The 16,051-nt window shown below is 37.8% G+C and overlaps 1 protein-coding gene across 2 annotated transcripts in view; it reads right to left on the reverse strand.

Annotated features, from left to right (window-relative positions):
- LOC133517328 (uncharacterized) overlaps positions 1 to 16,051 on the reverse strand; it is a 41,927-nt gene that overhangs the window by 24,329 nt on the left and 1,547 nt on the right. Inside the window, exons 1-3 of one of the 2 annotated variants that reach the window (XM_061850593.1) lie at positions 11,975 to 12,245; positions 8,832 to 8,979; positions 8,194 to 8,299 (exon numbers count right to left, since the gene is read on the reverse strand). In XM_061850593.1, the coding sequence (XP_061706577.1) occupies positions 8,194 to 8,299; positions 8,832 to 8,979; positions 11,975 to 12,015 (295 nt within the window). In that variant the 5' untranslated portion in view covers positions 12,016 to 12,245. Of the gene's footprint in view, positions 1 to 8,193; positions 8,300 to 8,831; positions 8,980 to 11,974; positions 12,246 to 16,051 lie in introns of those variants that run through there. The other variant, XM_061850592.1, reaches the window with a different exon arrangement.

The raw sequence follows: 16,051 nt of genomic DNA on the forward strand, positions 1-16,051 counted from the left end.
ATTCTGTTTTTTATTTCTTCTAGCATGACGTAGAGGGAGTCCTCGGTGCTGCGCTGTGGTACAAAGCCAAATTGCTTTTCGCTCATGTCTGGCAATATGTGGTATCTTATTCTCCTTACCATCATCTTTTCTACGATTTTTCCCAGTACTGGCAGCAGCCCAATCGGCCGGTATGACTTTGGTTGAGAGTAGTCCTCTTTTGCTGGTTTTCGCAGTATTGCAATCACCGCCTCTTTCCAACAGTCTGGGAAATGGTTAAGTGCAAGGCACCGGTTTATTAGCGCTAGGAAGATCTCCGGGTTGTGGTCTGTGACTCTTTTACAGATGTCCGCTGTGAAACCGTCATGTCCTGGTGCCTTTTTAGGGTTGAAACTGGACGCAGCCCAACGCAGCTCCTCCATTGTGAATGGGGGATCGCATGTTTCATCATGCGCTCTCTCATTCACTCTGTTTGCTCTGTCTCTTTGTCTCGTATGGTCTGCATTGTCACTCCTGGTTTCGTCTTCCGGGTAGAAGGTTTCAGCTAGTAAACTTGCTGATTCCTCTGGACTCAGTTCCTTCCCGTCCTTAACTAGCGCTACATCTTCCTCTCTTTTGGTTGTCCGCCCTATCACCCGGTATATACCATCCCACATGCTCTCTCGGTCCTGTTTCCCACAGAAAGTTTTCCAGCTGGTAGTCTGAGCATTTTTTGCTTCTTCTTGGTAGATCTTCTTTGCTTCGAGGTATTGTTCTACCACCCATGCTCGTCGCACTGGTGCCGCGCATCGGATGCGTCGTTTCTTTGTTGTAACATCCTTTTTTAAAACTTCGAGCTCATTCGTCCACCAAGGCAATCGCATTTGTTTCTTTTTACCTATTTTTGGGATAGCTTCTTCACTTGCTGCTTTAATTACATCTACAAATTTTCCTATCATTTTTTCCAGTTCTATCTTGTTTTCTATCTGATCTATTTCTATTTTGTTTATATTTTCCTCTACCCAACTCCGGGTCAGTTTATCATTAAACTGACTCCAGTTTGCCTTCTTTGTGTTGTATATCCTAGTATTTCTTTTTATAACGATTCCAATGGGTTTTTCTAAACTTAGTTCAAATACGATTGCCTTGTGGTCCGAGTTCGTCACATCCTCTACGACCTTCCAGTTACTAATCTGACTGAGCAGATCCTCTGAGCAGGTAGTTACATCAACACAGCTAGTATACCTACAATGGGGTTAGCATTTAGCAACTGTCAAAGGTTTGCATAGATGGCGCCATCATAGCTTGCGCCTGTCTCTAGTTTTGTTCTATGAGATGGCTTAAAGGGCTGGAATCCAGAAAACAAAAAAAAAAAACAGAATTTGACACAGTTCTAGGGATTGACAGAGCGAGATATGTTGGCGCCATCTGTTAAATACTTCGACCGGCCAACCCCATCAAAACACTTCTATCGTGCTTTATCCGTTTACAAGTGTCAAATTGAATTTCATCAGTATTGTTATTCTTGAAAAAAATTTATCTCGCTAAAATAAAATTTATTTTCTTCACCTGTATTGACTTTTCCGCCAATAATCATGCCTCTTATGCACGTAATATACAGGATAATTCAGGAGACTTGAGCAAGACCAACTCTACACACTCAGTAAATGTTAATGGATCGTTCACCATATTTTAAAAGTAAAATAACCTAATATTTTTCTTATTGGTAATATTTTGTTAAGTAAAGGTTGTATTCACCCCGTACATTATTGCAGGTGACTAAATCAACATGTATTTCGCGATTTTCATGACAAATCTGTATCACATGACACGGCATATGCAATACGAATACGAGCACAAATCGTACAAATCGGTTTTCTTTCATCGATAACGTTATTTATAAGTCTTCGTTTCGAGAGCCATGCAACATCTGGCCTTGGCTTTTATTGATATTACTAGAAAAGTAAAAGACACGAATGGCAAATAAAAATAACATTTTACTTTTGTAATAAAAATGTCTAATAGAAACTTGGAGCGCAGGAATAAAATATGACAATTTTTCAGATATTTGTAGTTGCCATCAGATATATCTGATGTAAGTTAGATTTAATTAATAAATAAGTAGTTTTTAAGTTATGAATCTACGTAACGCTTTGGCGTAGGCGTTATGTTATGATAACTTGATTCAATAAATAAATAAGTATCGGAGCGGCTGAAGTGCTCAAAAATATCTAAACACACACTTTAGCGCGTTAACAATAGAGGCGTGTTCAGATATTTGTGAGCATTTTGGCCGCACCGATATATCTGATAGCGATTGTATCTACCAGACTCGCAGTACGATAGTGGGCCTATGTTGTCATTTTTAGGGTAATGCCCTAAAAAAAACTTCCTATGAGTCACGAAAACCGTTTAAGGACCGTTAAATCGGAAACATAAACGTCTCCTGTGCTGCCCTCTACAGTTTATGCACGTTCCCTATGGTATTTTCCATACCATATCAGTATCACCCGAGATATTTTTTTTATAATAGTTCGCGGGTGAGATGGTTACCACCCGAGTTAAACACTCTACTTTTCATTTCGACTATGAGGAAAGTCGAACACAAATAAGAAGTAGGTTACGAGTTATGATGGCAGGAATTGTCGCCATTTACATTTTGATCGGAAAAAATCTAAAACCATAGACAATCCGATCTTAAATTGGGACGTGTCTGAAACGGCCTTAATGTATACGCCTTAAAAAAAGTGAAACTAAATGAATGAATGTAATGTAATGATAATATTTTTAACATTCGTCGTGATTTATATTGATATATTAACAAACATTAATGTTTATTTCATACATTTAAATATTAAAATAGTGTATTTTTTAAATAATGCAATGCAATTGAAATTTGATTTCGATAATACTTGGTACGAAAATGCACAAGCTATTATGAGAGCTTTTAACTGAATGATATGGCATATATGGTTGTTAGCCGTTGCTCCGGTTGCTCGAAGTACGAATTAAAAAAAAATAGTTTTCACCCTAGGGTGGGAAATGCAATTGATCAGCCTATGAAAGGTGAACTTTCCGATTAGGAGAGATGAAAACAATATGTTTGTTCGGGTCAAATCGGGCATTAATATCGGGGATTCATATAATACAAACATTGCAAGTTATATAAAAGCTTGTAAAATCAATCCAAATTATATATCGGCATACAAAGCTTAAGGTGCAATATAAAATATGTCATATCATAGGCGTAAACTGACGCTACTTTGAAAGTTAGTTCCACGAGCCAGGCCGTTTATTGCAGTTATAATACAAATGGCTTCCTTCGCGATGAGCTGATAAAACTTAAATAACATTCTGAGGGCATACCGCGAACACCGAAGTTCGCAAATTGCGGGCATCTTTCTCTTTTACTCCAATTAAGGTGTAATTAGAATGACAGAGAAAGATGCCCGCAAATTGAAAACATCGGTGTTCGCGGTAGGCCCTCTCTGAACCTGAGGGCTTACCGGGAACCACGTTCGACGTGTTGCCTCCCTGTCACGCTTACGTACGAATTTACAAATGCGACAGAGAGCCTACACGTCGAACGTGGTTCGCGGTAGGCCCTCTGAACTGCCATCGTCTACGAGTATTTCGTAAACCTTATTACAATGGTAAAAGGTCCACCGAAGACCAGTTAAGAGGGGGCGTGAAGCCAGGGAAATAAAGAGACAAAAAAATATGGCGCGAGAAACATTCAACGGTAGATATGGACGTAGCGCGGGTTTTTACCTTTTATTTAAATTACTCTGAATATACAATTCTGTTCAAATTTTGCTAATATCCCCATCCCAGAATGATACATATTACAATGGCATGCAGTGTAACGATATAGGTGAAAATAAATGAAAATTAGACACGTTTTCGTAATTTTTTTTCGTTAAAATTTGGGTGTTTCGTACATGTTGGCTGTCTGAACTTGACATTTTCTGTGAGAGCAACATTTTGAAAAAGTGTAAAAAAAACAGTGAAGTGAATCGCGAAGTTTTTTGTTATGATTCATAGATTGAAAAGGCTAGTACTATAGTATACTCAATCTTTGTGGATAGAGTCAGACCAAGCTAAGTTGGCAGTGATTTTGATAGCCCATTCTGTGCAAGTAAACGTTATAATTTCATAGAAGTTTCACGATTAAAATAACACTTGCACTTTCTGCGTTGTCAAAATTGCTGCCAACTTATCTTGGTCTGACTCTATGTACCTGTTGATGTTGCCGACTTTGCTTCTATATGACACATATTACAAACAAACAAACATTGCAAGCAAGGCTCGGAAACCAGTTTTACGAAACCATTATCATGGCACTTGGCGCAAAACCTTTTGATTTCGGTTTCGTCTGCAAAACCATTATTTTTAAACCGGGTTTTAAGAGAACAGTTCTTATCAAATTTACCAGTTTAGAGCAAAAAAAACCGGTTTCTTCCTACGTCAGTGTCTATGTTTACGTGGCACAACACCAGGCTGGCCGGCCGTTTCGTCGCTCGTCGAATAAACCGGTTTTTTAGGTTACAATAAAGTTCTTAAAACGTTCGCGTTCTTATAAAAGTTCAGACGAAAACCAAAATAAACCGTTTTTTTGCGATATTTTATAAACCGGTTCCGAACCTTGATTGCAAATTAAAAGCTCGTAAAAACTACGACTTTACGTTAGCCCCCTCTTAAGTGTTGCTGTTGGTACAATGTTGCGAACGTTGGCGTGACGTTATTTACTGCCAGGTGCCAACTTTACCGCGATGACACTTTGATATGAATTTCGAAAAACAATCTTTCGTGTTTCTACTTTCGTGCGAAATGGCTGGTATCAGCTAACATTTCTTTTATTTCTAGTGTTAAAGGGCATTCAGAACTACCGAACGGGACAACGCGCAATTGGGTACTTGACACATGTTGAATATTATAACAAAATTTAGCTAAATTGATAGAAAATGGGCCATTTATTATAAAAAAGTGGAATTTAAAACGACATATTGAGATTATAAAGAAAAAACAAGGCTAAAAACTTTTCGTTTCAACTTTCAAATATTATACCATTCGATTCCTTAAATTTTATTGAAAAATTAATTGTACAACAACTATATACATAAACGCAATATTTCATGGTCAAAATAGCAATTTTCTTGATCTTCCATACATTTAGGACAGACTAATGTAATGTGATGTCTCATTACAATATCATTTTGTTAGAGGCGTTTCAATCGTCGAGTGCGAGCGTCAGACTTTAACTCTCATTTCTGACCTTTGTGTTGCTTAAATGCCATAGACATTTAATTCTCAGGAAACTTAAGATCAATTGACATTATTTACAAAAAACTTTCAAGTAGCCAATTCGGCTGATTCTAATTATATATTTTAAATGTTGGACGTCAACAACATTTAGGGCCTATTTCACAATGTCCAAGTAAATGATGGAAAAAAGATGGATAAAGTCATCGTTGGCATTTCACAATCTTCATAGCTTAACTCGTAGATAAAGTGCTAACTTCCGCAGGAAGTGTTATCTGTGCCCTAGAGTCTGTTTCACAATGTCCAAGGAAAGTATTGGATAGCTAATTAACAAATAAATTAACCGTCATATAACACTTCCCGCAAAACTTAGCACTATCTACCAGTTAAGCTTATTTGAAGATTGTGAAACGCCAAAGATGACTTTATTCGTCAGATAAGTAGCAAGTAGCATATTCAGGACCAGATGCGGCGTTAGGCGTGGGCGCATGAGCCACCGCCAACAGCCTCGCATAAGATAAAGATAGTTTATTATTCAAGTAGGCATATTACAATGCGCAATGTCAAATAAAGCTACACCGGCTCTAACCCTACATCTCTGACCCGAGAAGATTTAAATCCCCCCCTCAATTGGAGGAGGGTATCCCAATATGGACCGGCAAGAAACTCGGCGGGACACATCTTTTCAAAACATTAAGTATATCTTATAATTAAACATACCAAGGGACTTCGCGCCTCAAATAAGTACCTATATCTCGGGCACAACGTAAAAATGATCGTTATTTCTTGCGCCACTAGAGGGCCTTGCTAAATGTGCCTTGCCCACATTAAATTTTGGTCTTGCCCCGCGACCGTGTCAGACTGTCAGAGTCGTCGTGAGTAGGTAGCAGTGGCTATAGCGCCAAGAATGTTCATAGTTGTTGTCAACCTTATCGACGCCAACGACGGATATATCTGAAGCGGAGGTCCAACGTCAATTTCAATTTCAATTTCAATTTCATTTATTGAGAGACCAACTGAGATCAATTATTGTTAGTAAAAAATGTATATCTTAAAATATATGATTAGTACTATACACAATAAATTAATGATGATTAAGAATAAATAAATTAATTGAAATTGAAAAGAAGTGAAACTAAATCAAACAGAATACAATAAAAACAAAATTCGATCAAATAAAAATAAATACAAATAAAATTAATTTTAAAATGTTTCATTCAATATAGCTATTAATTAATACAGATGTCAATGACGGATTAATCCGTCACAGACCACAGAGCAACATAGATCTACGTGCATATACATAAAGTTCAATTTTAGTTTTCACGATTCGGCGACGTGGCGTCTGAGTGACAGCTTTTGTGTTTGACACGGCGTCGAAAAGGTTAAATAACAATCGCTGTGTAAGTTACAAATAGTTCGTGTCATCCACGATGACGCGCAGATTTGTCATATCTAACCTTTAATAACATGAAATTAGGAGTCAGGCAAGGCAAGAGACTTCGTGAATGAAACGATCTACATGCTTTCAAGCAAGAAGCAAGTATTAAATATATATTGGCATGCGACCGTGATCCTAGCGTGTTAGTGGCATTTATAAGACTTTCAATTAGGTCTTACCTACAAGACCCTCCAACCTTATATATTTTTTTTAGAGCATTTAACTGATTTAACCAACCGCAGTCGCTTTTAAGAACTTACCCCTCTGTCCAAAACCTCGGCCAATGTCATACTCACTTCATATTTCTTGTATGGACTGACTTTTATCTGACATGGCTTTTTTGTACGTTACGTACATATAGGAGGGCCCCGCAAAAATCGACAGAAAGTTTTAAAAAAAGTTTTGTACAGAAAATTACAGACGAGGCGTCGCCAGTTGTTAATTGCTCTAAGAATCGAATCTCTCTATGTTGAATTTTATTTAGAAACTTAACTACACGAACTTGGAAAACCAAACTGAATTGTGCCAATAAATTTGGGTATTTTGTGTGCGTTTTTATAGCACCCGTTTTATTTCCCAATAAACGACTTTCGAAGTGCCTTTTATTGAGTTTGGTAACTAGGTAATAATATTTTAACTTTATACTCACGAATCGATGCCCTTTTTGAAAGCTTTTATTTATCTTGTCCTGTTAGTATGTATGTTAGTGTGGGTCAAATCTAGGAAGCTAAATATGACCCACTTCCTGATTTCCGATTGAGCTGGAAATTTGCATACATATGTAAGTCGGGCGACAATACAATATTATGGTACCGTCGAGCTGATCTGGTGAATGAGACAGGAGGTGACCATAGAAACTCTTTAAGGAAACAACGCAACGTAATTGTGTTTGGAGTTTTTATAATTGTCTCGATGAGTATTAGTTGCCCTTGGTAAAAAAAAAGAGTCAGCGATAAAAGCTTGTACCAAAAATTTATTTTTATTTCAAAAACTTATTCCACATTGGCTGTAAGAAATGTAGGGAGCCAAGAGAAAAAAAAACTGCCGAAAAACATTATTTGCATCGATTTCTTGAACAACGTATATGGTCCTTTTAGAATTAAATAAAATTGATAAGTGTAACATATGAAACACAAATACTAACATCTTTGATTCATCACTTTTGACATGACATCGTCAGCTGACACAGATCTTTTTAGATTAAAATTAGCTGACACAATTCTGCGGCAACTAAATGATGATGTACACACTAAGAGGCGGCGTTAGGCGCGGGCGACGTGTCCCACCGCCTACGGCCTCTCGGTCCGAGGAGCCTCGCGGTCCGAGGGACCTCGCGCCTCAAATAAGTATAACTCGGACACAACGTAAAATTTTTCGTTATGTCTTGCGCCACCAAAGGGCCTCGCCTCGCTAAATGTACCTTACCCACGTAAAATGTTGGTCTTGCCCCGCTACAATAGGTAATAAATAATTTCGCATTCTCATTCTCATGGGTGGTAAAAACGCTATTTTTTACGTAAAGATATACTTACACCGGAACACGTCGTAGATGAGAGAGTAGACGCATCGCATTTGCTGTTCGTCGGCGAAGTCTACCTTCTTCGGGGGCTTCGAGAGCAGGTGGGCTGCCTTCAGAACCTGTCGGACAGAAACGAACACTATATAAAAGATATCTTGAAATAAAATTATGTAAACAGATTATATAGCGAAGGTAAACCAACTAAGGACGCCAAGCAAGAATTTCCTATCTTTATTCTTTCTTTGACGCGTCCTTAATTTATGAGTGGTAAGTATTTAAAACAATCCGTACTTATATTATAAACAAGACCCGTACACCGTACATATCATGCCGTTGACCCTGATTATAAATATGCGAAAGTAACTCTGTCTCTCTGTTCATTCTTCACTCTTAACCTTTTCATGCCGTATCAAACACAAAATCTGTCACTCGGACGCCACGTCACCGAAGTGTCATAACTGAAATTTAACTTTATACATATGCACTTAAGTCTATGTTGCTCTGTAGTCTGTGACGGATTAATCCGTCTTCGGCGTTGGTGCTACAGTGCGGATATATCCGTCATTGGCGTTGTAGGGGACGTATAGATATAGGTAAGTATGGATATAGTTTAAGGCCGGGAAATGATATAGGATAGTGTTAACTTCAGACCTGAGCAATGTCCCAGGCAAGTCCAGGGGGGGACCGCACGGCGACGGGTGGGGGTGCGTGGGGGTTCTTAATGGACACCACGAGGCGCCACGGGGCCCACTCTTCGACTGTGTCTTCGGGGGGCTTCGGGGTTTTTTCCGCTTCATTTCTGTAAAAAATGAGAGGTTAGAATGTAAAAGAGTGGAATCGGTAGAAAATAACAAGTTTGATAGCGGAATTTATGACCGCGGCCGGCAAAACGTCCCACTTTGCCGCTTGCCATAAGGACGCCTTGACCGGTTATTCGTATAAAGATACAAGCAAATGTCGTCCTACTCGCCACAGGTTATAGAATGTAAACTTGGGCCAAGCATAGATTTATAACTAGCCTAGATGCCTAGTCTGTACATCCCTAGTGAAGCCATTTCGAGTACGACATTATGTCGCCCTCGTGTCATCGTATCCGAACGGCCCTCGCAGTACTCAAGGTCGAGTTGGTTTGTGTACACCTCCCGTTTATAAATTAAAAAATACAAGAAAGACGGTTGTTTGTGCGGTGAATTGGTGTCACAACACATCAGTGAATAAAAACAAACCGCCTGATATAACATTTCACGCGTAAGTATCCAGTTTAATGTGATATTTTTACGTAATTGTAAATACAAAAATCCAAATTTTCGTCAGCCGCCATTACTTATAAATGTTGCCAGGTGATATGAATCTTTTTTCCTCCAAATGAGGTATGACGATTACATTGATAAAATTAATATGCTTACTTTAAGTTCCTTGTATGACTATAGAAAATATTCTTTTTTAGTTTTTCATTCTTTTATTTCAAATTATGTTTTGTCTTTTGTAAAATTACAGTTTAAATTCATATTTTTATATTGTGTGATATTCGTTTTAGATTTCCGACTGATCCGCTTCTGTCTGCGAGATGGACGGAAAAAATTAGATTAAATAGGAACGATGCAATATGGAAACCGACTAAACATAGTCGAATATGCTCTCGCCATTTTGATGAGCAAGTAAAGTAAATTTTATTTGTGGAACACAGGTGTTACAGTTAAGGTCTGTAAAAACGAAACGCAACTGTCACTGTCGCACTTATATGGAAGACTGATAGAGAGACACAAAGCGTTTCGTTGTTCGAAGCAATAGCGATTGCCACCTTGGCTAGGCCTGCAGGTACAATTACTAGTACTGACGATAAATAGTTATTTGTTTTACAAGTGGAAAAGTTGTTGTTTAACCGCTCGTGCTAATATTGCTACTCGAGCTAAATAAAGATCCAAAATGTCGAAAAATGGAATCTTGAGCGTTAAACAAATTACGAGATTAATTTACGAGAGTTAAACAAATTTTGCCCCAAGTGAAACACAAAACTTTTCACCACACCAACCCGAAGAAAATATTAGTCAAATAAAATCAAATCCAAATGATCGTCATTAAATATTTATCATTTAAAATCATTATTCCAAAGTCAATTTTACCAGCTATTATCTGTGCACATTTGTAAAATAAAAAAATAAACGTTTTTTTATTTAAACATTATTTCACAAATCATAACAAAAAAATGGTAATTCCGTTATCTACTTCGTAGCTCGTAATAAAATTGTTAGCTTGTCTTGTATTGTTATTGTAATTGTACCTATTATTAGAAATTTCAAAGTCTAAATAAAAATTGTGCTTGTTATTTTCAAAATTCTAAAGTATGCTTGTTATAATTGTTAATCGTGCTCGTGTATTATCTTATTTACTAAATGTAACTGTTAAATTCAACTTTAAATTAAAAATACCCAAATATTGTACTTTTTTTCGGAGCAAAGGAATTTTGTATTAGCTGTAAGTGGAAACTGTTTTGGCTTATGTTCTAACTTTATCTTGTACCTTATTGTATTATTATGTGCTGTATGTTTCCCAAATAAATAAATAAAAAAATAAAAAACAAAGTACAGAAATGCAAAGTCCTTAAAAGAAACCTTGAAAGCTTTTGCTACAAATTTAATATCTACATACACAATTACACACTCCCAAATGATTGATAGCCAAGTATAAGGATGTGGTTAAAATCCATCTACTTTAAGGAGAATAAATGAACTCTGGCAACCCATTTTTGTATATATGTGTGTGTCGCTGAGCGTAAGACACGAGCGTCGCACGCACACATCGATCGAGTTTCGGCTTCACTTTTGGCAGATTAGCCTTATGAGCACTAACTGTCTATGTGTGATAGGTCAGTGGACCACAGGTCGAGAATGACGCTTATGCTTGAAGAAGTGTGCAAAAGAGAAGCCATCAAGTATATGATACGTTTCAAGTGGCAGGCCACCGGCTCGTAGTGGATTACGTTATTTAAATATGAAATTTGACTAAAATTGAAATTTCAACTACCGAAAAGTGGCATATGCCACTTGGGGCTAATGTACAACGTGACCACTTTTGCTCATCATAACGGCAGCATGAATAGTTTCGGTACCAAACGTAAGGTTACCGGACCGGACTGGAAAATACTAAAAGCTGTGTTCGAGAGATACGGTGGTGATTATCTTGGAATATACTGTTAGAAAAACAAATAATTTACGCAATCACATACTAGACATCTGTCGTTCACGAGTTCTTTTTATTAAACTCACTCACTCTTCAACTCACTTGAGATTTAACTCGCTCGTAACTCATCTATTCATCAGTTTCGGAGTGGATCGGAGGATGTCGGGAAAACATGGAGGGATCGTATCGCGTGATTCATCATCTTGGTAGCATTTATGGCTGTGTGTATTATAATATAACTATATATTTTACGCAGTCTATAGAACCACTGAGCGAAATGATTGATATATATCTCCGCGAACGAACGATCAATCTTTCTTTTCAACCCAGTGAAACGTTTTGCGCGTCACATACTGATTATATCTTCTGTCTTCTGAATACAATACTTGCAATCGCACTCACTACATACCAATCATTCCGATTATGATATTTGCAGGCAAACTTGTATATACAGTGCAAATCTGGCTTATGATATAAGAAGTGTATACAAGTGTAAACAATAAACACATTTTTGAGACTTTGACGTATTTTCATATATAGTCCTTAATCCCTATCATTATAATTTAAAACTTACCATATGTAAGTTTCTATGTATTGAAAACGTCGCAACTTACTCGACTGAAATCGAATTTTCATCAGGTAACTCTTCCTCCATTGAGTATTTATTTTTTGTTATCCATACTTATTAAAACTGCACAAACAATCCACACAAAATATGGGTTTTAATTAAGAGGTCTCCATTTTACTTCGTAAATTGTAAAATTGCAATCGTTTTAATACTTAAGAGAAAAACCGCCGATAGAAAATATTGAGATGTGAAATGTGTAAAGTTTAATTTTTATATTTTGATTGAAAAATGTTGGATGACGTTTTGTGACATTTTACGTCCTGACACTATAATTGTCTATTATGTTTCCAGCCAGATTGAAAAGGCCACTTCTTAGTCTGTGTAGCCATTTCCGTCAGTAGAAAAAAGCGGCTAATTTTAAAAATGTAGGCGCGAAGGGTCCTCCTGTTATCGTCCGATAGAAATTATGAAATTCGTGCCTTTCTCTGCTGACAAAGTTGTTCGACCGGCTATAGGTAACTTTTTATTTTTACTCACTTTTACTCGATTTTAGTTCAACCTGAAAACACTATTAGGTTTTTTAGAGGAGCTGGGGTGGCTAGAGTAGCGCTACCTCGTTTTTCACGCAAAATAGGCACAATGGATGTCAAATTGCGTAAAAGGCCCTAAAAACTAACTCAATTTTAGTTTTATATGCAGTCAGCAACTCTCTAAGAGGATAAGGACTTCAAAATGATCTGGGCACATCTATAATCTATACACACAGCGTGTCAAGCCAAGTTTAAAAGAAGAGAACTGGCGGCGCAGCGGACGTGTTATATTCACAGAAAACCGCCGGGTTGGTCTGTGGGTGGTCTGTGGTTATATTACATAAACTATTTGGAGCCACTTTTGACTCCTACGTAACTCAAAATCTATGTTTATTCAATAAATGACAATACAAATATAAAAATACAACAATTAAATAATAACTTAAGACTATTAAAAGCCTTGTCAAATGACATAATTTATATATACGTTCGAAAAGGCCTGTTAGTGTAGAACTATCGAAGCGCCGTCCTAAAATTAAAATTTACAGTAGCTCCCACACTTTGTTGCTGACAATTCGGTGCACAGTTAGTTTAGACGGACTCAAGCTTATTTTAAGCTCGTGAATTGCTAGGTTAAACTTTAGAAAATAGGTTAACGTGGTACCGATAATAGCATTGAGATGTAACATGCAAACTACCTGTTTCCGACGCCTCGAACGTAATAGCTTACCTAAGTACTTCATGTAGGTACATCTACGACTTTTATGAACCCTACTGCCTTCAGAATAAAGATCATTAACTTAGAATTCTGTGAGAATTGTAGTCGCCATGAGATATACGGAGCGGCCGAGGTGCTCAAAAATATGTGAACACGCACTCTAACGCCTTGACAGTAGAGGCGTGTTTAGATATTTGTGAGTACCTCGGCCGCTCCGATATATCTGAACACTAATATCTGAGACCGAAGAACAATTGAGTCATGCTTTTATGAACTCTATGGCGTTTAGAATAAAGATAATTTTCAGCGTGGAATGATGTGTGAATTGAACACGAGTGTGAAATCTAAAATCAATTCAGTAATATCGATAGCGGTTAACTTATTAAATGGGTGTTTGTCACATCATACCATCACTTTTGTTAGTAATCTAGGAGAATCATGTAATATTTATCACACACACACACACACACACACACACACACACAAACACACACACACACACACGCACGCACGCACGCACGCACGCACGCACGCACTCGCACACACACACACACACACACACACACGCGCGCGCGCACGCACGCACGCACGCACGCACGCACGCACGCACACACACACACACACACACACACACACACACACACAAACACGCACACGCACACGCACACACGCGCGCGCGCGCATACAACACATACACACTCGCATCTTAAATTGAATATTGTCAAGTTGCATGGTAATATCTACGTGAATAAAAGCTTGTTACGCTGTTAAAAACCAAAAATATGTATTATTTCATAAATTAATAATCTATTATTTATTTGTGTGACAATACTCGTATAATGAAAGTTAGACGTTTCTATACTCATTGTCAAGTATATGTATCAGTTAACTAAAGAGGTTGACAAATGATTAATTATTACGAAAATACTAATTGGAATCATACTCTATGTAGCGTGACGTCATTTTTCTGTCAACGGCATGAAAGATACGGGCTTAATATGTATTATGATTTAATTTAGTTTATAATTTAAAGTAGCTATCTTACCTTATCTAAGCTTAAGACTTAATGATAACTATGGTAAACTTTGTCATCAATGGAAGAGCGGAGCCTTCTGGCACAAGTATTTGTTGTATTTAAAAGAAGGCTCTTTTGGTTCTAGTTAAATTAAAACCTATTGTGTACCAATAAATCATTTTCATTTTTCAATCTATGTGTATGAAGTGTGTCCATAAAAAAAAACTTAAATAGGTGACGTCACAAAACATCGCTAACAAATTTTTGACTTAGATAAAATTATGGGGGGGTGGAGGTAAGGAATTAAATCTCCATGTACCAAAAACTGTCATCAAAAAACCTTAAATAGGTGGCACTATAATACCTAGAATACTTATAAAAGAAAATCAGTGCATTTCACTCCGTCAATAATGCCTAGGTTCTTAGCTACTCTAGCGATACTCTGGAGAGATTTGCACCTATTATTTACAAGCTTTTATTTACTTTCACCCGACCGTTGTCTGTTTGTAATCAAATCTCGCAAGTTAAATTTGATCCACTTCCCGGTTTCCGATTGAGCTGAAAATTTGCATACATATGTAAGTCGGGTGACAATGCAATATTATGGTACCATCGAGCTGATCTGATGACATAGGTAGGAACTCTGTGATAAACAACGCAACCTAATTGTGTTTGGGGTTTTTAGAATTTGCTCGATGAGTATTAGTTGCCTGTGGAAAGAAAAGTACAGTCAGCGATAATAGTATTTTATGCATCAGTTGTATAAGAAGGGTCAAAAAAGGCGAGTGGCGTGAGTTGCTACGCCTTCGGCTCCGGCTCACATTGTAAAGGAATACGCCACGAGAATTTTTTGACCTACTTATACAACGTTGCATACAATATTTTTCCTACGAGTCAACAAAAATAAATCTTAATTTAGGTAAACAAATTACAGCAAAAGTATATAGCCAAGACGCGCGAGCATACCTTGTTACGCGCCCGGCCCGCCCCGGGCCGCGGCCGGCCGGTCGGCGACACCTCCTCGTACCTCATGAGGCCCTGGTACTTGCTACTTGCTAAATTATTTTTTTGGACAGTTTTTTCTCAATTTTGGCCACCGTAGCCTACGGAGACTAACAAGCAACGCTAAGCGGTCTTCGTAGTCTATGGGTGTTGCTATATTACGGGTGTCACATGCGTGTTTCTGACTTATGAAGTAATTATTTTTACTATGCAACCAAATGTATATTTTGTAAGTTGGCATCAATGCACTTAGTTTAAAACCGTATTCGTTTTGGTTTTGTTAGGTTGGTAGCCATTAATCGCAGTAACGTTATAGCGTATAAAAGCACAAGAGCTTTTATGAGGAATAGACAATATAGACTTTTCTTGAAATCTTTTATATATGTTCTTATATTCGTGTTAATGAATGCATAAATGACAGATAACAGTAGAGGAGTAGGAAAAAGCTTGTACTCTATTCGAGAAAAGCCGAAACGAGGAGTGTCGCCCTACTGGTGGGGGTAAAAATCAATCTTGTTTTGGTACTACCGTCCAAAATGGCTCTGAACTTGTGGTAGTAATTAGTGACTTTCGGTTGTTACCTGACGATATTATCTTGAAACAATGTACAAACCTTAACACATTGTGTGCCGGGAACCCGCTTGGCGGGCGCTCTGTTCGTAGTCGCTTTCCTCTACACTTGCAAAGCGGGAAAACGCTAGAATCGGCTACGCGTGTAGCGCTACGAAAACGTTGGTAGTGAATGCATTAAGCTTACGCCGTCGTCGTAGGCTTCAGCGTTCGGCGGAGATGTTCAATACAGACCTTTAAAAGGTCAAGGCTACACACATGTCGGCGCGCATTGTTATGTAGGGGAAG

Source organism: Cydia pomonella, chromosome 4 (assembly GCF_033807575.1).
Source record: "Cydia pomonella isolate Wapato2018A chromosome 4, ilCydPomo1, whole genome shotgun sequence".
NCBI classification, from domain to species: Eukaryota; Metazoa; Arthropoda; class Insecta; order Lepidoptera; family Tortricidae; genus Cydia; species Cydia pomonella.